General features: G+C 37.3%; 1 protein-coding gene across 2 annotated transcripts in view; it reads left to right on the top strand.

The window, feature by feature from the left end:
• FLT4 (fms related receptor tyrosine kinase 4) overlaps window positions 1–15,300 on the top strand; it is a 106,843-nt gene that overhangs the window by 52,536 nt on the left and 39,007 nt on the right. The window contains exons 5-11 of one of the 2 annotated variants that reach the window (XM_034402626.3): window positions 146–308; window positions 1,263–1,402; window positions 3,022–3,193; window positions 5,583–5,700; window positions 6,636–6,790; window positions 8,818–8,980; window positions 12,772–12,907. In XM_034402626.3, coding sequence (XP_034258517.2) covers window positions 146–308; window positions 1,263–1,402; window positions 3,022–3,193; window positions 5,583–5,700; window positions 6,636–6,790; window positions 8,818–8,980; window positions 12,772–12,907 — 1,047 coding nt within the window. Of the gene's footprint in view, window positions 1–145; window positions 309–1,262; window positions 1,403–3,021; window positions 3,194–5,582; window positions 5,701–6,635; window positions 6,791–8,817; window positions 8,981–12,768; window positions 12,908–15,300 lie in introns of both variants that reach the window. The other variant, XM_034402618.3, reaches the window with a different exon arrangement.

Below are 15,300 nucleotides of genomic sequence, written 5' to 3'. Positions count from 1 at the left end.
AAGAATGAACAAAACTCAAATGATGTTTTATTTCATCAACAAGACAAACCCTAAAACAAGAACTGGCTGCAAAAACCATTTGGTGCAGAAGTTGTGGAAATTATCCCTCCATTTCTAAACAGACTTCCCAAAATGTTATTTCTAGACAACAACTGTTATCTATCCCGATGGAAAGAACATTCTCTGGGACAACAAACGAGGAATGCTGGTCCCCACTCTCCTGATTAAGGATTCCTGGTTTGTTCAGTGTGAAACTCTCATTGATAAGAAACCCTTCAAATCTAGTTTCTTCATTGTCCACATTGCAGGTGAGTTTTGGAACTGTTTGTTCTGCAACTGTTATATAAAATTGCAACTAATAAAGAACTTCTTTACGGTGTGTTATTATAACCCTGGTTTAAGCTGTGGCTAGGTCATCGTTTTAGGGAAGGAATATCAGGCATGAATCCTAATCCCAGTCCAGAACCTCTGGGGCAGAGATATGTCTCTCATGCTGAAAAATCATAAAGAACTCCAAATATATCTGTTTCCATCTGATAAAGATTGGAGTAATGGTGCTCTATTATGAAATGCATGCTTGTAAACATAGGCACTGACAACTTCACACTCTTAATTTCACCCTACCTCCATTACTTCTCCATATCCCAATAATTCATCTGTCACTTTTCTATAAGAGCACATATTTTTAACTTTTGCATGTTGCTAAAAACAATACAGTTGTACTAACATGGAGGGTTATTTATTAAATACAAAAAGCATGCATACATTAAGGAGTAAACAACTGTTGCTGACAGAAATTATTGCAGAATTAGACGAAATTAAAATTAAAATTGAAGGGAAATAAGAAAAATATTGGTGCAAATAAAATTATATATACATATTTTTAATACAATGGTACTTGTCACTGTTTTTCATGGCAACATACTTTACAAGGCATATTCCTCATCCAAAATGCATTCGTTCTCTGGTTTTGGCCACTACAACTTTTGGACAATTGTAGGATGATGATGATTATATAAGAAAGAGATTATTGTTTTTAGGCAAGAATTTAAATGTTCACTCCAAGAATTGCATGAGAATACAGTTCAATGGCAAAGAATTTATCAAATGTAAGTAAGTGGGCCTAAAATGCCAATGAATCTGCAATGTATAATTTTACTTTACATAGTACCATTTTAGTCACTTAAAGCAAAAATTCTGTTTCCTAAGGAAAAATTGAACTAAACAAATAGCTGTCTTTTTCTTACTACATTTTCTACCAGGAAACGAGCTTTATGATATTCAGTTGTTTCCAAGGAAGGCCATGGAGCTATTGGTGGGAGACAAACTAGTTATCAACTGCACAGTATGGGCTGAATTTAATTCAGGAGTTGATTTCCAGTGGGATTACCCCACAAAACAGGTATGAATTAACATTTGTTTTTCTTTCCTTTTTAGCCTCTATAGTTAATATGTCCTATGTTATTTTTGTTATTGGTCTATAGAGGGGAGGGAGGGAGGGAGGGAGGGAGGGAGGGAGGGAGGGAGGGAAGGAAGGAAGGAAGGAAGGAAGGAAGGAAGGAAGGAAGGAAGGAAGGAAGGAAGGAAGGAAGGAAGGAAGGAAGAGTTTTCAATGTTCCCTGCCAGCTTCCCATAGGGAAATTCAGTGGGGAAGCTGGCAGGAAATCGAAAGTTTCTCTTGCTCCCACTGCTTTTTTGCCCACATGTGCTCATTCTGTTTTTTTGTTTATAGTCAAGGAAGTATCTCTGAAACAAAGACTCAATGGGCCACAGATTGTCTAGTTTTGCATTCAATTTCTACTCCCAAATTCTTTTTCAAAGTAGCCCCATGTAGAACATGATACAATAGTCAGGGCTTGGATAATGTTGTGAAATATGCTATTCATCATAATCACCACCTGCAAATCCATTGAGGTGATGAACCAGTAGCACTCCCAATGGGTGAATCTGCTCTTTCAGGAGGAGGGCATCTTTTACTAAAATAGACTATAACTTTGTCTCCAAGTGCAGCTATCCAACTACATCATTTTAGCTTCTGATGCTAATATTTTTTTTTAAATAGACAAGAACAAGTTGGTTAATTTTTTTAAAGAGTTCTTAAACGGCACCTTCATCTACCTTTACTATTTTCAGTTGAATCCTGCTGGTTTGTAGCATTTTAATACATGTTGTGAAGTGCAGCCACAACTGAGGACAAGTTAAATGTCTTATTGGTCAGGCCAAGAACTCACTTCACTAAAGCCATGCTGTCCACATGGTTACTATATTCACTGTGATTTCTGTTTAGATAATGACTTTGAGCAAGAGCCAATACCTAGAATATGGCTGGACTTGCCATGAAATGACTCCAGGGTTTGAGGGTCGGTGTTCATGTATCAGTGTTCTTTGAGAGCAACTGAAGATGGTGACTGAATAGGAAAAAAGACAAGAGCACCCTCTGACAAATTACTTTGGGCACCTTGGCTGACCTTTGACTCTTCCCTCCAAATGTGTCTCATTGTCTTTTTCAATATTCCTCCTATTTCCTCTTAATTCTTTGTTATATAGGGGGAGGTTAAGAATGAGGGGTCCTTGATGCTCTCTGAGCTTGCTTGTTTTCTTGCAGATGTTTCATGGCCCTAACTAGCACTGATGCTAGCATTGATGATATTACCTAGTTAAGAGTAATGAAACGTGTGCAAGAAAAAAAAGCGAGCTCAGAGAGCACCAAGGAGCCCTCATTTCAACTGTGAGCTACAGATACTCTCCTTCATTGGTTTACAGAATAGGTGCTAGAATTTTATATCCTTACTGTTGGGCAATTTTTCACATGATTGAAAGAATACTTTTCAAAAACTCATAAAATGTTGACATATAAGGACCTAGTTTTCCTTGACATCCTGGGGAAAATATTTTATAGATAGTAGTGTTAATTATCATGAGAGTGAAAGCTTGGAGAGAGACGCTGTGTTTTTATGCCTCTGAATTTCATTTCTTCGAATATCAACTCTGTTTTCTCTTCCCCTCTATCTCTTCTGGCAGATGAACCGGAAAGCCATAGAACTGCCTGAGAGGCGGTCCCAGCAGACCCATACTGAACTCTCCAGCATCTTGATCATCCAAAATGTGAGCCAACAGGACCTGGGAAAATACACATGCAAGGCTAGCAGTGGGGAGCAGAACTTGAAGGAGAGCATAGATGTCATCGTGCATGGTAAAAACCACTAACACAAGCTAAGAAAACCTTTTAGGTTCTTTTAGATTCTTGTTCGCACACATCAAAACTCTGATAGGACTATAATTCCCAGCAGGGCAGTTAACCTCTGAGCAAGTATCTAATGCTTTGGCTAGAAAAAATGAAAAATGTGGCCTTGGGAAGGAATTGAGGTGGTATGTTGCCATATATGTTGTTCTCCAAGTGAGATTTAATGAGATAACCTTACCAGAAGAAACATCAGTACAGGATTGCTGTTCTTGTCTTTAGTAGCCAAGTAAATATTAAGCACTAGGGAAATCAGGACATCCAGGCAGTTCAAATGTGTATAAATATTTATTGTAAGCTTAAGTTTTCTACATGAAAACTTGACTAATAGTCAAGGAAAATTAGTGGGAGTTAAGAATAGAAAGGAATTCAAGGTGGGCTGGACTTAGATCTCTTGTGGGTGTGAAGAGCCTTGGTAGTACAGTGGTCTAAGGCACCCTGTTATTAAGCTGGTTATTAAGACCAGCTGCCTGCAATTACTGCAGGTTCGAATCTCGCCAAGGCTCAAGGTTGACTCAGCCTTCCATCCTTTCTAAGGTAGGTAAATTGAGGACCCAGTTGTGGGGGCAGTAAGCTGACTTTGTATAAATATACAAAAAGGATGAAGGCTATTGCTGAGCACATTGTAAGCCACCCTGAGTCTTCGGAGAAGGGCGGCATATAAATCAAATTAAAAAAAGAGGGGGGGACTCATGACTGATGACACATTTGACCATTCCTTCGGGGTCAGGCTGATCATCTCTTACAGTAAAGGATGTATTATTTGGAATCTAATGTATCAAGAAGTTGTTCAGTTGCCCTCCATGGTCCTAGGGTAGGTACGTGCATGTTATTTTATAAAGAACAGCTGAGTGCAATGACTTTTTGAATAATTAAGTACCCTTTGTAATGTCAAAAAGCAATGAGTATATTAGCTTCCTGCTGTTTTTCATCCATGTTCTTGATTTATATGAATACAATATATGAAACTGAAGCTAAACTGTTTTAATTTAGTATCAGTTTCATATACTGTATACAGTACTCATATTGGATAACAGGGCAGCCAAAATAGGAAAGTTAAAGTTTATGTGTCTTGGAAACATCTGGATGTCCAAGAACTGCAGATGGTATATTTATTTATGTATTTAAATTATTAAGTGTAACATGGCCTTTTTTTGGCCACCCCCATTTTTCCTGTTAATATCTATGACTGGCACATTGCTCAGCATACCATATACAACTGAAGATAACCTTTGGCCCAAAGAACATTGTGCACACTATTGTAGGAAATTTGTAAGATTAATCATTCATAAATGCCTGTTCAAAAACGCTTCTTTGCTTGAACAGGAATATTCTGGCAAAAGAAGTATAAAGCATTCAATTAACTTCTATGATGAAATAATATTTGTTTATTAATTCTCAGATTGATGTCACTTTTTTTTGTTTTTTTCCAGTATGTAAGACAGCTTAAAATGTAGTATACAAATCATAACAGGAAAATCAAAACTCAAATCTATCAGTCAATTAATTAATAGTAAATCTTAGCAAAATAAGCTATTAACCATCCTCCTAAATAGTAGGAGAGCAAGAACCAAATGCCCTCCTTAGGTAGACCATTTTGTTGCCTGAGAATCAGACAGGAGAAGACTCCTTTCTATATACCGTACTTTTCAGAGTATACGACCAAATACAGCCATTTTTGGCCTCCCAAAACCCCGCACGTCCAGTTTTTACCAAAAACAGGCTTGTTTTTCACAAAAACGGGACACGCAGGGGTTTGGGAGGTCTGCAGAGTGCTTCTGGGGGCCAGTGAGGGCAAAAACAGGATGCGTAGGGGGTTCGGGAGGCCAAAAACGGGATGCACAGAGGGTTTGGGAGGCCTACAGAGTGCTCCTGGAGGCCGAGCAAAAACCGGACGCATGGAGGCCAAAACCTTTTTTTTTCCCTTGTTTTCCTCTTTGAAATCTTGGTGCAACTTATACTCTGGTGTGTCTTATAGTCCAAAAAATATAGTTACTCAATAACAAAGTTTCTGGCAATACTCTGGGAGCATCCTTCGAAGGTCATTTTCTCCTGATCTGAATAACTGGGCAGCTTCTTAAATAAGCACATTAGCATTACTAGTATATATTTTTTTAAAAATCAGCCAGTGTAGCACTTTGTTTTTGTGGCATAAAATGTAAATTGGTGTATCCTTTTTATGTCTGGAAAAAAAGCAAAGATGTAGTGTGTGGGTCTACATCCATAAAATTATAAATTTTCTAGATATCTCTGCTCTTGCATCGGCTACTGTGTTTAACAACTCTGACACTGTAATTTTTTTCCCTTCTTCTTTTTCTTTACCCATCTTGTTTTTTTACAGAGAAGCCATTTATCTATGTGGAAAGGAAAAAGGGCCCAGTGATAGAAGCAACAGTGGGAGACGAAATTGTGAAGTTACCAGTAAAAGTGGTTGCCTATCCCCAGCCTGAGTTCCAGTGGTAATACATTCTTTTTAGCGTCTTCTTTGGATTTAGGGGCAGAGGAGGGAATTAGAAAAGAGAAAAACCACTACCGGTAGTCCTCAACTTACCTGAATGTGTTTGTTTGTTTGTTTGTTTGTTTAAGAAAATTTATATTGCCCCCTATTCGCACATGGCGACTCAAGGCAGCTTACACGAATTTAAGATATGTATTTTTTGTGGCAATCATTAAGTGAATAACTGCTGTCATTAAGCTAATTTACTGTTCATTATGGGACATTTTGCCAAAAACCAAAAATAAACTCTGTTTACTAATTGCGACCACATGGCCAGTGAGGTTGCAAGTGGCTGAAAATGGGGTCTGTTGCTAAGCATCTGAAATGTGGTCATAACTTCCAAAATTCTTAACTAGCCTGGAGGGTGCCAAATTGGGGAAATCTCCATAAATACTGTGTTTCCCTGAAAATAAGACCCTGTCTTATCTTTTTTTGAACCCCAAAATAAGCGCTTGGCCTTATTTTCTGGGAGATCTTATTATTTTGGTGTGCGTGGAGCAAGATGGGGCTCCTCTTGTCATCTTACCCGATTTCCAGCTCTCCATTTAAATATTTTCGGGGAGGGCTTATTTTCGGGGGGAGGCTTATTTTAGCGCATGCGCTCAAAAGCCCAATTGGGCTTATTATCAGGGGATGTCTTATTTTCAGGGAAACAGAGTAGTTCCCCTGCCCTCACTCCCCCCAAATAGCAATAAACCAATGATGAATCAGTGCATATATCTTTTTTTCCCCCTTTGGATGGTGCTTCTCAGCAGATTTCAGAGAAAGCTTTTCTTAAGGGGGAAATGAATGAAAAGGGTATTTTTCAGAAATTCTTCATTTCATTGGCTGAAGCCCCATGGCTACCTTTTAGAAGCTTAAGCTATATACATACCTTCTTTCTTTGCTTCCGCCCAGGTTTAAGGATGGAAAGTTAATTTCCAACAGGCAATCTCAATATTCCCTCCAGATCAAGGATGTTGCAGAGCAAAACTCTGGATCTTATACACTGGTCCTGAAGAACGGATTGGCTGGACTAGAGAAGAGCATTAACCTTCAACTGGTAGTTAACGGTGAGGAAGAATCAGATGACTTACGAGAAGAAGTCTTCAGCCATATAGCTAATATTCCTAATTTGTTTTATTCCATGAAAATAGTTTCCCAAATCTACCAAATTAGGCATTTGGTTTTTAAATAGAATCCAAGGTCTGGGGTGGATCAGAATTCTGGCTGGACAGATGAAGATCCTGTTAGTGTCATTTGTGATGGAGGAAAGGCTATTATGGGCATCAGACATCCCAGTTTAAAAATGAAGAGATAAAAGCCTCCAGTTCTACTATCGTAATAGCAATAGCACTTAGACTTATGTCTAAGTGCTATTGCTTAATAACTCTCTCAAAGCGGTTTACAGAGTCAGCCTATTGACCCAACAATCTGGGTCCTCATTTTACCTACCTCAGAAGAATGGAAGGCTGAGTCAACCTTGAGATGGTGAGATTCAAACTGCTGAACTGCTGACAGTCAGCAGAATTAGCTTGCAACAGGGGTGAAATCCTCCCGGTTCGGACCGGATCAGGCGATCCAGTAGCAATCGTGCTGGGTGATTCGGTGATCCGGTAGCGATGGCGGAGCAAAGCTGGGTGTCATTACTTCCTGGTTTTAACCAGGAAGTAATGTGTTCTTTACCTTCTGTGCATGCGCAGAAGGTCTGTGCACACATGAGACGTGTGCGCGCGAACAAACCAAGCGTACTTACGTGGTGCGTGCACTTCCGAACTGGTAAGGAAGGTAAGTAGATTTCACCCCTGGCTTGAAATAATAAAATAATATGTAGTCTAGACTGTACATCAATATACAGGGAGGTAATCCTTCACATGTGACCACAATTGGGAACAGAATTTCCATTGTTAAACAAAGTAGTCGTTAAGTGTTTTTCTGATTTTACAGTTTTATTTGTCATGGTTGTTAAGCAAACATGACTTAGGTGCATGGTCATTAAATGAATCTAATTCCTCCATTGATTTTGCTTGTTGAAAGCTGGGTGGGAAGGTCACAAATAGTGATCACATGATTCTAGGTCTATTGTACATGCTTCCTGGTTGCGAAGCACCTGAATTTTGATTACATGACGAGGGGGGTGCTGCGAAAATTGTAAGTCATTTTTTTCAGTGCCATTGTAACTTTGAATGGCCACTAAATGAATGGTTGTAAGTTGAGGACTACCTGGATTTCTTTGGATTTGTACAGTAGTCCTTGATTTACAAATGTTTATTTAGTGACCATTCAAAGTTACAACAATGAAAAAAAGTGACATGACCATTTTTCACCATTACAATTGTTGCAGCACCCCCATAGTCACGTGATTAAAATTCAGATACTTGCCAATGACTCATGACAGCTGTAGTGACCTAGGGTCATGTGATCAACTTTTATGACCTAATAACAGGCAAAGTCAGTGGGGAAGCCAGATTCACTTAACAACCATGTTACTAACTCAACAACTGCAACATTCATTTAACAAATGTGACAAGAAAGGTTGTAAAATGGAGCAAAATTCACTTAACAAATTTCTCACTTAGCAACAGAAATTTTGGACTCAATTGTAGTTATAAATCAAGGACTACTTGTAGTATATGCTTTTCTCTTTCTTCATCTCTGAATGTAATAATTCAGTATTATTTTTGCCATATTACATTGGACAGGCATGACATGCTAAGATTGGAATAGGAGGAGTTGATTGGTACTAGGCCATTTCCTCTCTGTGTGGATAGAATAAAATTTTATAAGAAAGCTGCAAACAGGTTTATCTTCTTTCTTCCTTTACTATTTTTATCTATATTCTTTTTATTTCTGTTGATGGTTTTATTTTGAATTTACCAGGGTACTTTACCTTTTTACAGGGCAGTGTGAGAGCATATTTAAAAGTTTCTGGGAGTTAATTCCTCCCAAGAGAATAATATGGATGACTAAGAGCAGTAACAATTCAAAATTAGGGAGAGTTGGCCTGGTGAGATTTTGACATGTGAATTGAAAAGAAAGGCATAAGTAGTCACCCAAAATGGCAAATAATATTGATATTTTATTACAATTATTATTTCAGTTCCTCCACAAATCCTTGAGAAAGAAGCTTCCTCACCAAACATTTATTCTCATAAAAACCGGCATGTACTTACCTGCACCGTCTACGGCATTCCAGCTCCAGAAAAGATACAATGGCAGTGGAGGCCTTGGACACCTTGCCGAATGTTTCCCCAGCACAGTCTGTAAATGTCTTTCTTTTTAAAATATACACTGAATTCTCAATACAGCACAAGGTGGAAAATTTTGACAGATCTATTCAGGCTAGTGCACATGTGCTAAGTCGACCATGTTGAAGCCACTTCAGTTGCATCACTTGGTTGTACTTTCTAGACAGTAAGCCATTCGGATGCAATTGAGGGTTTGTGCAATTTGCCTTTATTGTATGAAAGGTGTTTGGATAGTGATAGTGGAATTCTCTTATAATCTGTCCTTGGTTTAGTAAAGGCATAATATTAGCCAAGAGCTAGGTCAGGTCTCTTGTTGTGTTTAGAACTCACATGGAAAAGACTTGACTCTTTGTGTATGTATAATAGACTGATATATTTATGGAAATTTGTTTCAAAATCTGTAGCTGAATATAGATTAAATCTATATTCTTACAAGTGTGATTTGTGCTTTCCAAATGTCTCAGAGCCATGCAAGATAAAAAATGTGAATTATCCACAAAAATTTCTGATTGGAACTGAAAGCGTGCTGCTGACAGAGGGAGGCTTTAAGTTTTCCTTCCATCCTTGAACATCCTATTTCTAGGGCTGTGGATTTGGATGCAGAGAGGACAAGGTGCTTCGGGTCATTTAGCAACTCCGATCAAGTGCAATATCTAACACCTCCTAGCAGGCTCTTAAACCAAACGGGTCTTTTGCCAAGTTGGTGTGGCAGGTTTACAGAGTTGCCAGCTGGCAGCTAAGTGAGCACCCCATATAGTCCATTGCACCTTTTCTTCTTGTCCAAAATAATGCAGGACCCTGTTATTTTCTGTTTAGAGAAAACACAGTCAGTCTTTTGATTGTTTGTACAAAGTAACAGAAAAAAGGAGAAATTACTAAAGATTACTAAATCTAATAGAAGATTACTACAGTAAATAGAAAGTAATGATTCTGTTTTAGTATTCGATTTTAAAAGCAGATTTGGAAGATTAATGGGAAAGTTTTCAGAAGTGTATTTCAGTAGCTTTGTTACTCACCAAAATAATAAATGAAACTCAATCTATTCATGCCATTTGTAATTCACGTATCTTAAAAGATTCCATTAATATTAAGAGATAAACCTTTTATATGAGTAAATGGAAGGTGATATTTAGAATTAAAGTAATCTCCCTTGTGGTTTGATGATACCAGATGATAAAGTCTAGCAGAGACTTTATAGTAAGCTTGTACATATTTATTAACACTATTAAATTCCAAAACTGATTATTGACAGATGCTGGAAATAAGTTTGTTAACTTAAAGGAAAAACACTCTTCTGATAAACATATAAGCCATATCCTTGTTATAACAAAAAAAACAAAAAAACAAAAACCAGTAAGCTTAATAAAAAGTGTAAGTAAAAAAAGTTTCATATTTGATTTTCAAGCCATAGTAAATCAAGAGAATTTGTGTAAATCAAGAGTTTTTCTCCAGAGACTTTAAGACATTTTTAAGAAAAATGTTCTTGTTATTGCTTCATCAAGCCTATTTCTTTCTCAGTCAAATTGGCAAAGCACAATAATACAGATATTATAAATAATCATGAGGAACTCTTAAATGGACCACACAGAACTGTAATTTAACCTATTGCATAACAAAACTAATATCAGTTGCTGGGAAATTACAGCAAAAGAGTACTGATTTCCTTGTGTTCTGTGGTTGGTCTTCTTGGTCTTCTAGTTGGCCATGGTGGGAAGCTGGAATCAGAATTAGTTAGATTGATTCATCTGGGCTCTTATAGAAGATTCCATTTGTATGCAAGTTTTAGATACCACAATGATTAATTGCAATATTAAGGGCTGGATAATATCTAAATATATAAGGAAAAAGATATCTAGAAATACATATGGAAAGTCTTCACTGCTTTTGTAAGTGGAAATTCAGTTGCTGCTTGTCAAAGTGGAATGTAAAATCTCAACTCAAAAATGGTTTTGGACACAGAGATGTGTGTGTTTAAAGCAGAAAGCAGAATTAGTTATAAGAAAACAAAATAAATAACTTTCTAAAGTAAAGAAGAGGAGTGAAAATAAGTAATTTCTAAAAGATAGAATAATATTAGGAACTCAACAGCTCCACAGATTGCTACGTGGAGGAAAACAGTTTTGGATTTTAAAAAATTAAATTTTGCTGAGAGAGTACTATTTGGTACAAACGTTCATTGTATTAAGACATAGTTTGCTCGATTATGATTTATTAAGCAAATAAATGGCTGAGGTCTCATAGTTTGATAAACCCCAAACCAACATCATATGGCTTAGCACAGTATGTGAGCCCTATATGGAATCAGAAACCAAATGTCAGACTGTTTGAGAAGTCCATACTGCTAGAAGAAGTGAGAAGAAAAAGAAGATGATGACCAGCAGCAAGTAGTTGGTCTTGATTACAGTGGTGATGGAAAAACATTAGGAAACCTGAAGGGCCATCTTGGGGACAGTTCATCCTAGAGATTTACTGGGTAGATACTAAGAACTGACATTGAATTAATCAAATATATCAAGAAAGTCAGGAAGTTGCTAAGAGAAATTCCTGAAATCTTATGACTTCTCATAGCCTACTTTGTGTAGGCCAAGAAGCAGAGTGGTTAACCACCTTTTTTTCTGGTCAGTTTAGCATAAGCAGATATATGGATAATGCAACTTTGTAATGGCTATCTTCCAGCCTCAATGTTATAGTGCTTGTCCTGTTCTTTATGACTCTCTTATATTTTAGCTTTGTCCAAGGTTTTTCCTGGTTGTCCAGTTAATGGATTTTTGTTTTACATAGAAGCATTGTTTGAAAATACATGCTAGACCCCAACACAGCGAAATTCATTTTTGAAGGTTTTTGGGAACAAAGACAATGATAGGATCTCTATCTCAAGATGGTTAACGCACAGGAATCAAACTGTCCCCTTCTTCCTTCAGTTAGGACAATGGGCAGCAAACATTTATTATTATTGAGACAGAAAGTGGCCTCTCCAGTTGAAAGGAATGTGATAGCAAGTACCACTGACCCAGAAGGAAGTGGAGCATCTATAAAAAATACCGATGTCATAACCATGTAGTGTGACTGGTTAAGGAAATCAGGGCATTTCCAGTCCCATCAGAAGTCTTTGTAGCTCTGTCAAAAGGAAGAGGAGCTAGTGATTTATGAGCACTGTCTTCCAAGGCCACAACTTTTCTGCTTATCCCAGTTCATAATGAGTTCCTGTTTTTAAAAACAGGTTCTCATTCTTGCTGTGTACTGAAGTACAAAAAAAGTTGTTTTCTGCTCATCATCTCTACTGAACTCATATAACCATTATGTTCTTGGTATGTTCAAATTATCCAAGGACTCTGCCCGCATACAGTAGTTATCTTCTTCCTTTGTATGTTGTTTTCTTTTTTTGCACTTTCCCAAGAGTAGCATCTGTGGGTCTCTGGATATCAAGATTCTGTAAATCCTTCACAGCTGCCAGTCCTACCACCCATAGATTTGTCATTCTCCTATCAAAGCTGCCTGACTTAACAGCCATCTTAATAAATACGGATAAATTTTATAACAAATGATACATTATATAAAGGTCTATTTGTATTCTTCCTTTCTTGCTACTGATCAATTTTAGTGGATGTCCCCAACATTCTGGTTTCATTACAGAAGGGAAAAAATATCATACCCCTTTTAGGTACATGAATACAAAATGTAATCATGTTCCGTCTTGCTAAATTTATCTGCTTTCCCTGTAAAGCATTGTTTCCTTGTTAGGGTCTCTTATTTTTTTCCATTTCTTTCTCTTTTGTGGGTACTACATGAACTGTAAACTGAAGCAGACCAAGGGCTGTACAACGCCATCAGAGGGACCGGATGCCTGAGTGTAAGGACTGGAAGGATGTGTCACAGATGGATGCTGTGAACCCCATTGAAAGCATTGACACCTGGACAGAGTTTGTGGAAGGAAGGAACAAGGTGAGGCCATTTCCCTGTTTTCTATCTCCATTGGAAAGAGGTAAAACACTTCAAACTTATGAAATGGAGTATTAGCTGGTTTTTTAACATAAATTCAAACTTTATTGATTTTCCCATATTATCAGTTTTTGATATACAGTTCATTCAACAAGTCTTTCAACAGACTAATGTGACATCCAAAGAAAAGTTGAAGGAGAAGAATTGAGAAGGAGAAATGAATTGAGCAAGTTTGCTTTGAAAAACTAAAATTATTTAGTCTTTTGACTGAACAAACTTATCAATTAATGGAAAAAATATGTCATGAAATTATCTACTGAAAAATCTCATACTGATAGTATGTATATAATTTTAATTAAAGATTTACAAAGAAATAAAAGATAAATATGAAATAATATAAACTAAAGAAAAAGCAAAAAGATAAGGAAAGGTATGAAAAATGTTGCAAGTAAAAGAAAAAAGAAAAAATATATAGTATCAGTAGGGCTGATGTAAGGCTGATGGTACCCAATTATAACTTTCAACATTGAGAAAATTGAGTTCCTAAAACCTTTGCTGATTTGGATGGGATGAACCATATCCATCTCAATCCAATGAAGACCAAATGGTTGTGCATTTGGGCTACCCAGATCTGGGGACATTCCATCTCTGAGCTTGAATAGAGTCTCAGCTCCCCATTTAAGAATGGCAAACAATCTGGGGTTTTCTCTAACTCACAGCTCCTCAATTAGCAAGTAGTAGCAACTGTGCCCATGGAGGCTTTTGTATAGTTTTGTCTGGTGCACTAATTGGGCCTTTCCTAGACTGAGGGATCCTTGCAAAGATCACTCATACCCTGGTCACTTAATGGCTTGATTATTGTAGCACATTCTACATAGGCTTGCCATTGAAAACCATTTAGGAGCTTCAGTTGGTCCAGAATATGGTGGCACAGGCAGTGATGGGTACAGTTCAATATGTCCATGTAACACCTTTTCTTCATGCCCTGTGCTCATTGTCAATTTGTTTCCTGGTTCAATTCAAGGTGCTGTTCATTACTAAGAAGCCTTACATGGCATAGCTTACTGAAGGACTGCCTGTTTCACATAGTATCTGCCTGGTCAATTTGATCTGACAGGATTGGTGCATTCCCAGTTCCTTCAGTTAAATAATGCCATTTATCAGAACTCCACAAGCATGTTGTCTCTGTTAGCAAGACATGAGGTTCCCCTGAGATCCAGAAGATTCCTTCCATGCTATTGTTTTAAAGGCCTATGAAGATTTAGCCGTTTGCTCAGGCCTTTGGTGACAGTGATGAAGCCCTCTTTGGATTGAATGGGTTCGATTCATTTTTTATTTTTATCCGGTTTTTTTTTTCTTCTTTTTTGTCATTCTTGCAATCCTCTCTTCATCTTTTTTGTCTATTATTGTATTTTTTAAATGTTTTTCTTTGTAAACCGCCCAGAGTCATTGGGAGTCAGATTGCATATAAATTTAATAAATTGTTATTGTTGTTATCCTTAATACTTTTGAAAATACTTTATCCAAAGTAGGCAAAGGAGTCTCAGACTTGGTGTCAACACCTTCTCTGTATTTGTCAGGTGCTTCTTAAAGAAACTACACCTATTCCTAAACTTAGACACTTGCCCCATGGGCTGAGGAAAGCATGCATTTGAACGAAGGAGGAAGTAAGGGGCCAGTGACTCTATTCAGATGTGTTTTCCCTGGGTCCATACATCGACAGGCAGCCATCAGAGCAGCCAATAGCTACAGAGACGTGCCCACACCAGAGCCAAAGAACCATTACGTACTTTGGAATCACATAAACTTCCTTATTTGAATGTTCCATTTAAAGATAAGCCAGGAATTGCTGTTATTTAAAAAGAGCTATGTTGAAATAATATCCAACCAAAAAAAAAAATCATCCACATTGTAAATTAATTATGAAATGACATGATTGTGTTAACAGGAGTTAAACTCATATGGAGAATGACTTTGTCTTTTCATCCCTTTAAAATCTGTATTGCTATTTAATTACCTAGTATTGGTATTATCTAGTACCAGGGTTGTTGAAATTGGCAGTGCCTTATGTTACACACAAGTCGTGCTTATCTCTTCTAAGTTGAGCCAGAAAAATAGTACCTACTCTTTAGTTAAATTCTTCAGTTGCCAGTTTTCTGTTACTCTGTAAACACCTTTGTGCATTAATTTTATAAAAGGCATTGAGGATAGATTTTTCTGGCAAACCGATTCCCAAATCCAGGTCTCTTAAAGTGCCACTTTCAAAATGTTATTTTTCTTTTTTTGTATCAAAATTTTATTACTTTATCAGAATATAAAATACAAAGGAAAATAAAAAAAATGGGAACTAAGGTAAGGGGAAAGGGGAAAAGAGAAAATGTGGGGAAGAAGGTAGA

Source organism: Pantherophis guttatus, chromosome 2 (genome assembly GCF_059756535.1).
Source record: "Pantherophis guttatus breed Tessera chromosome 2, ASM5975653v1, whole genome shotgun sequence".
Lineage (NCBI taxonomy): Eukaryota > Metazoa > Chordata > Lepidosauria > Squamata > Colubridae > Pantherophis > Pantherophis guttatus.
This window is presented reverse-complemented; position numbering and strand designations above follow the sequence as displayed.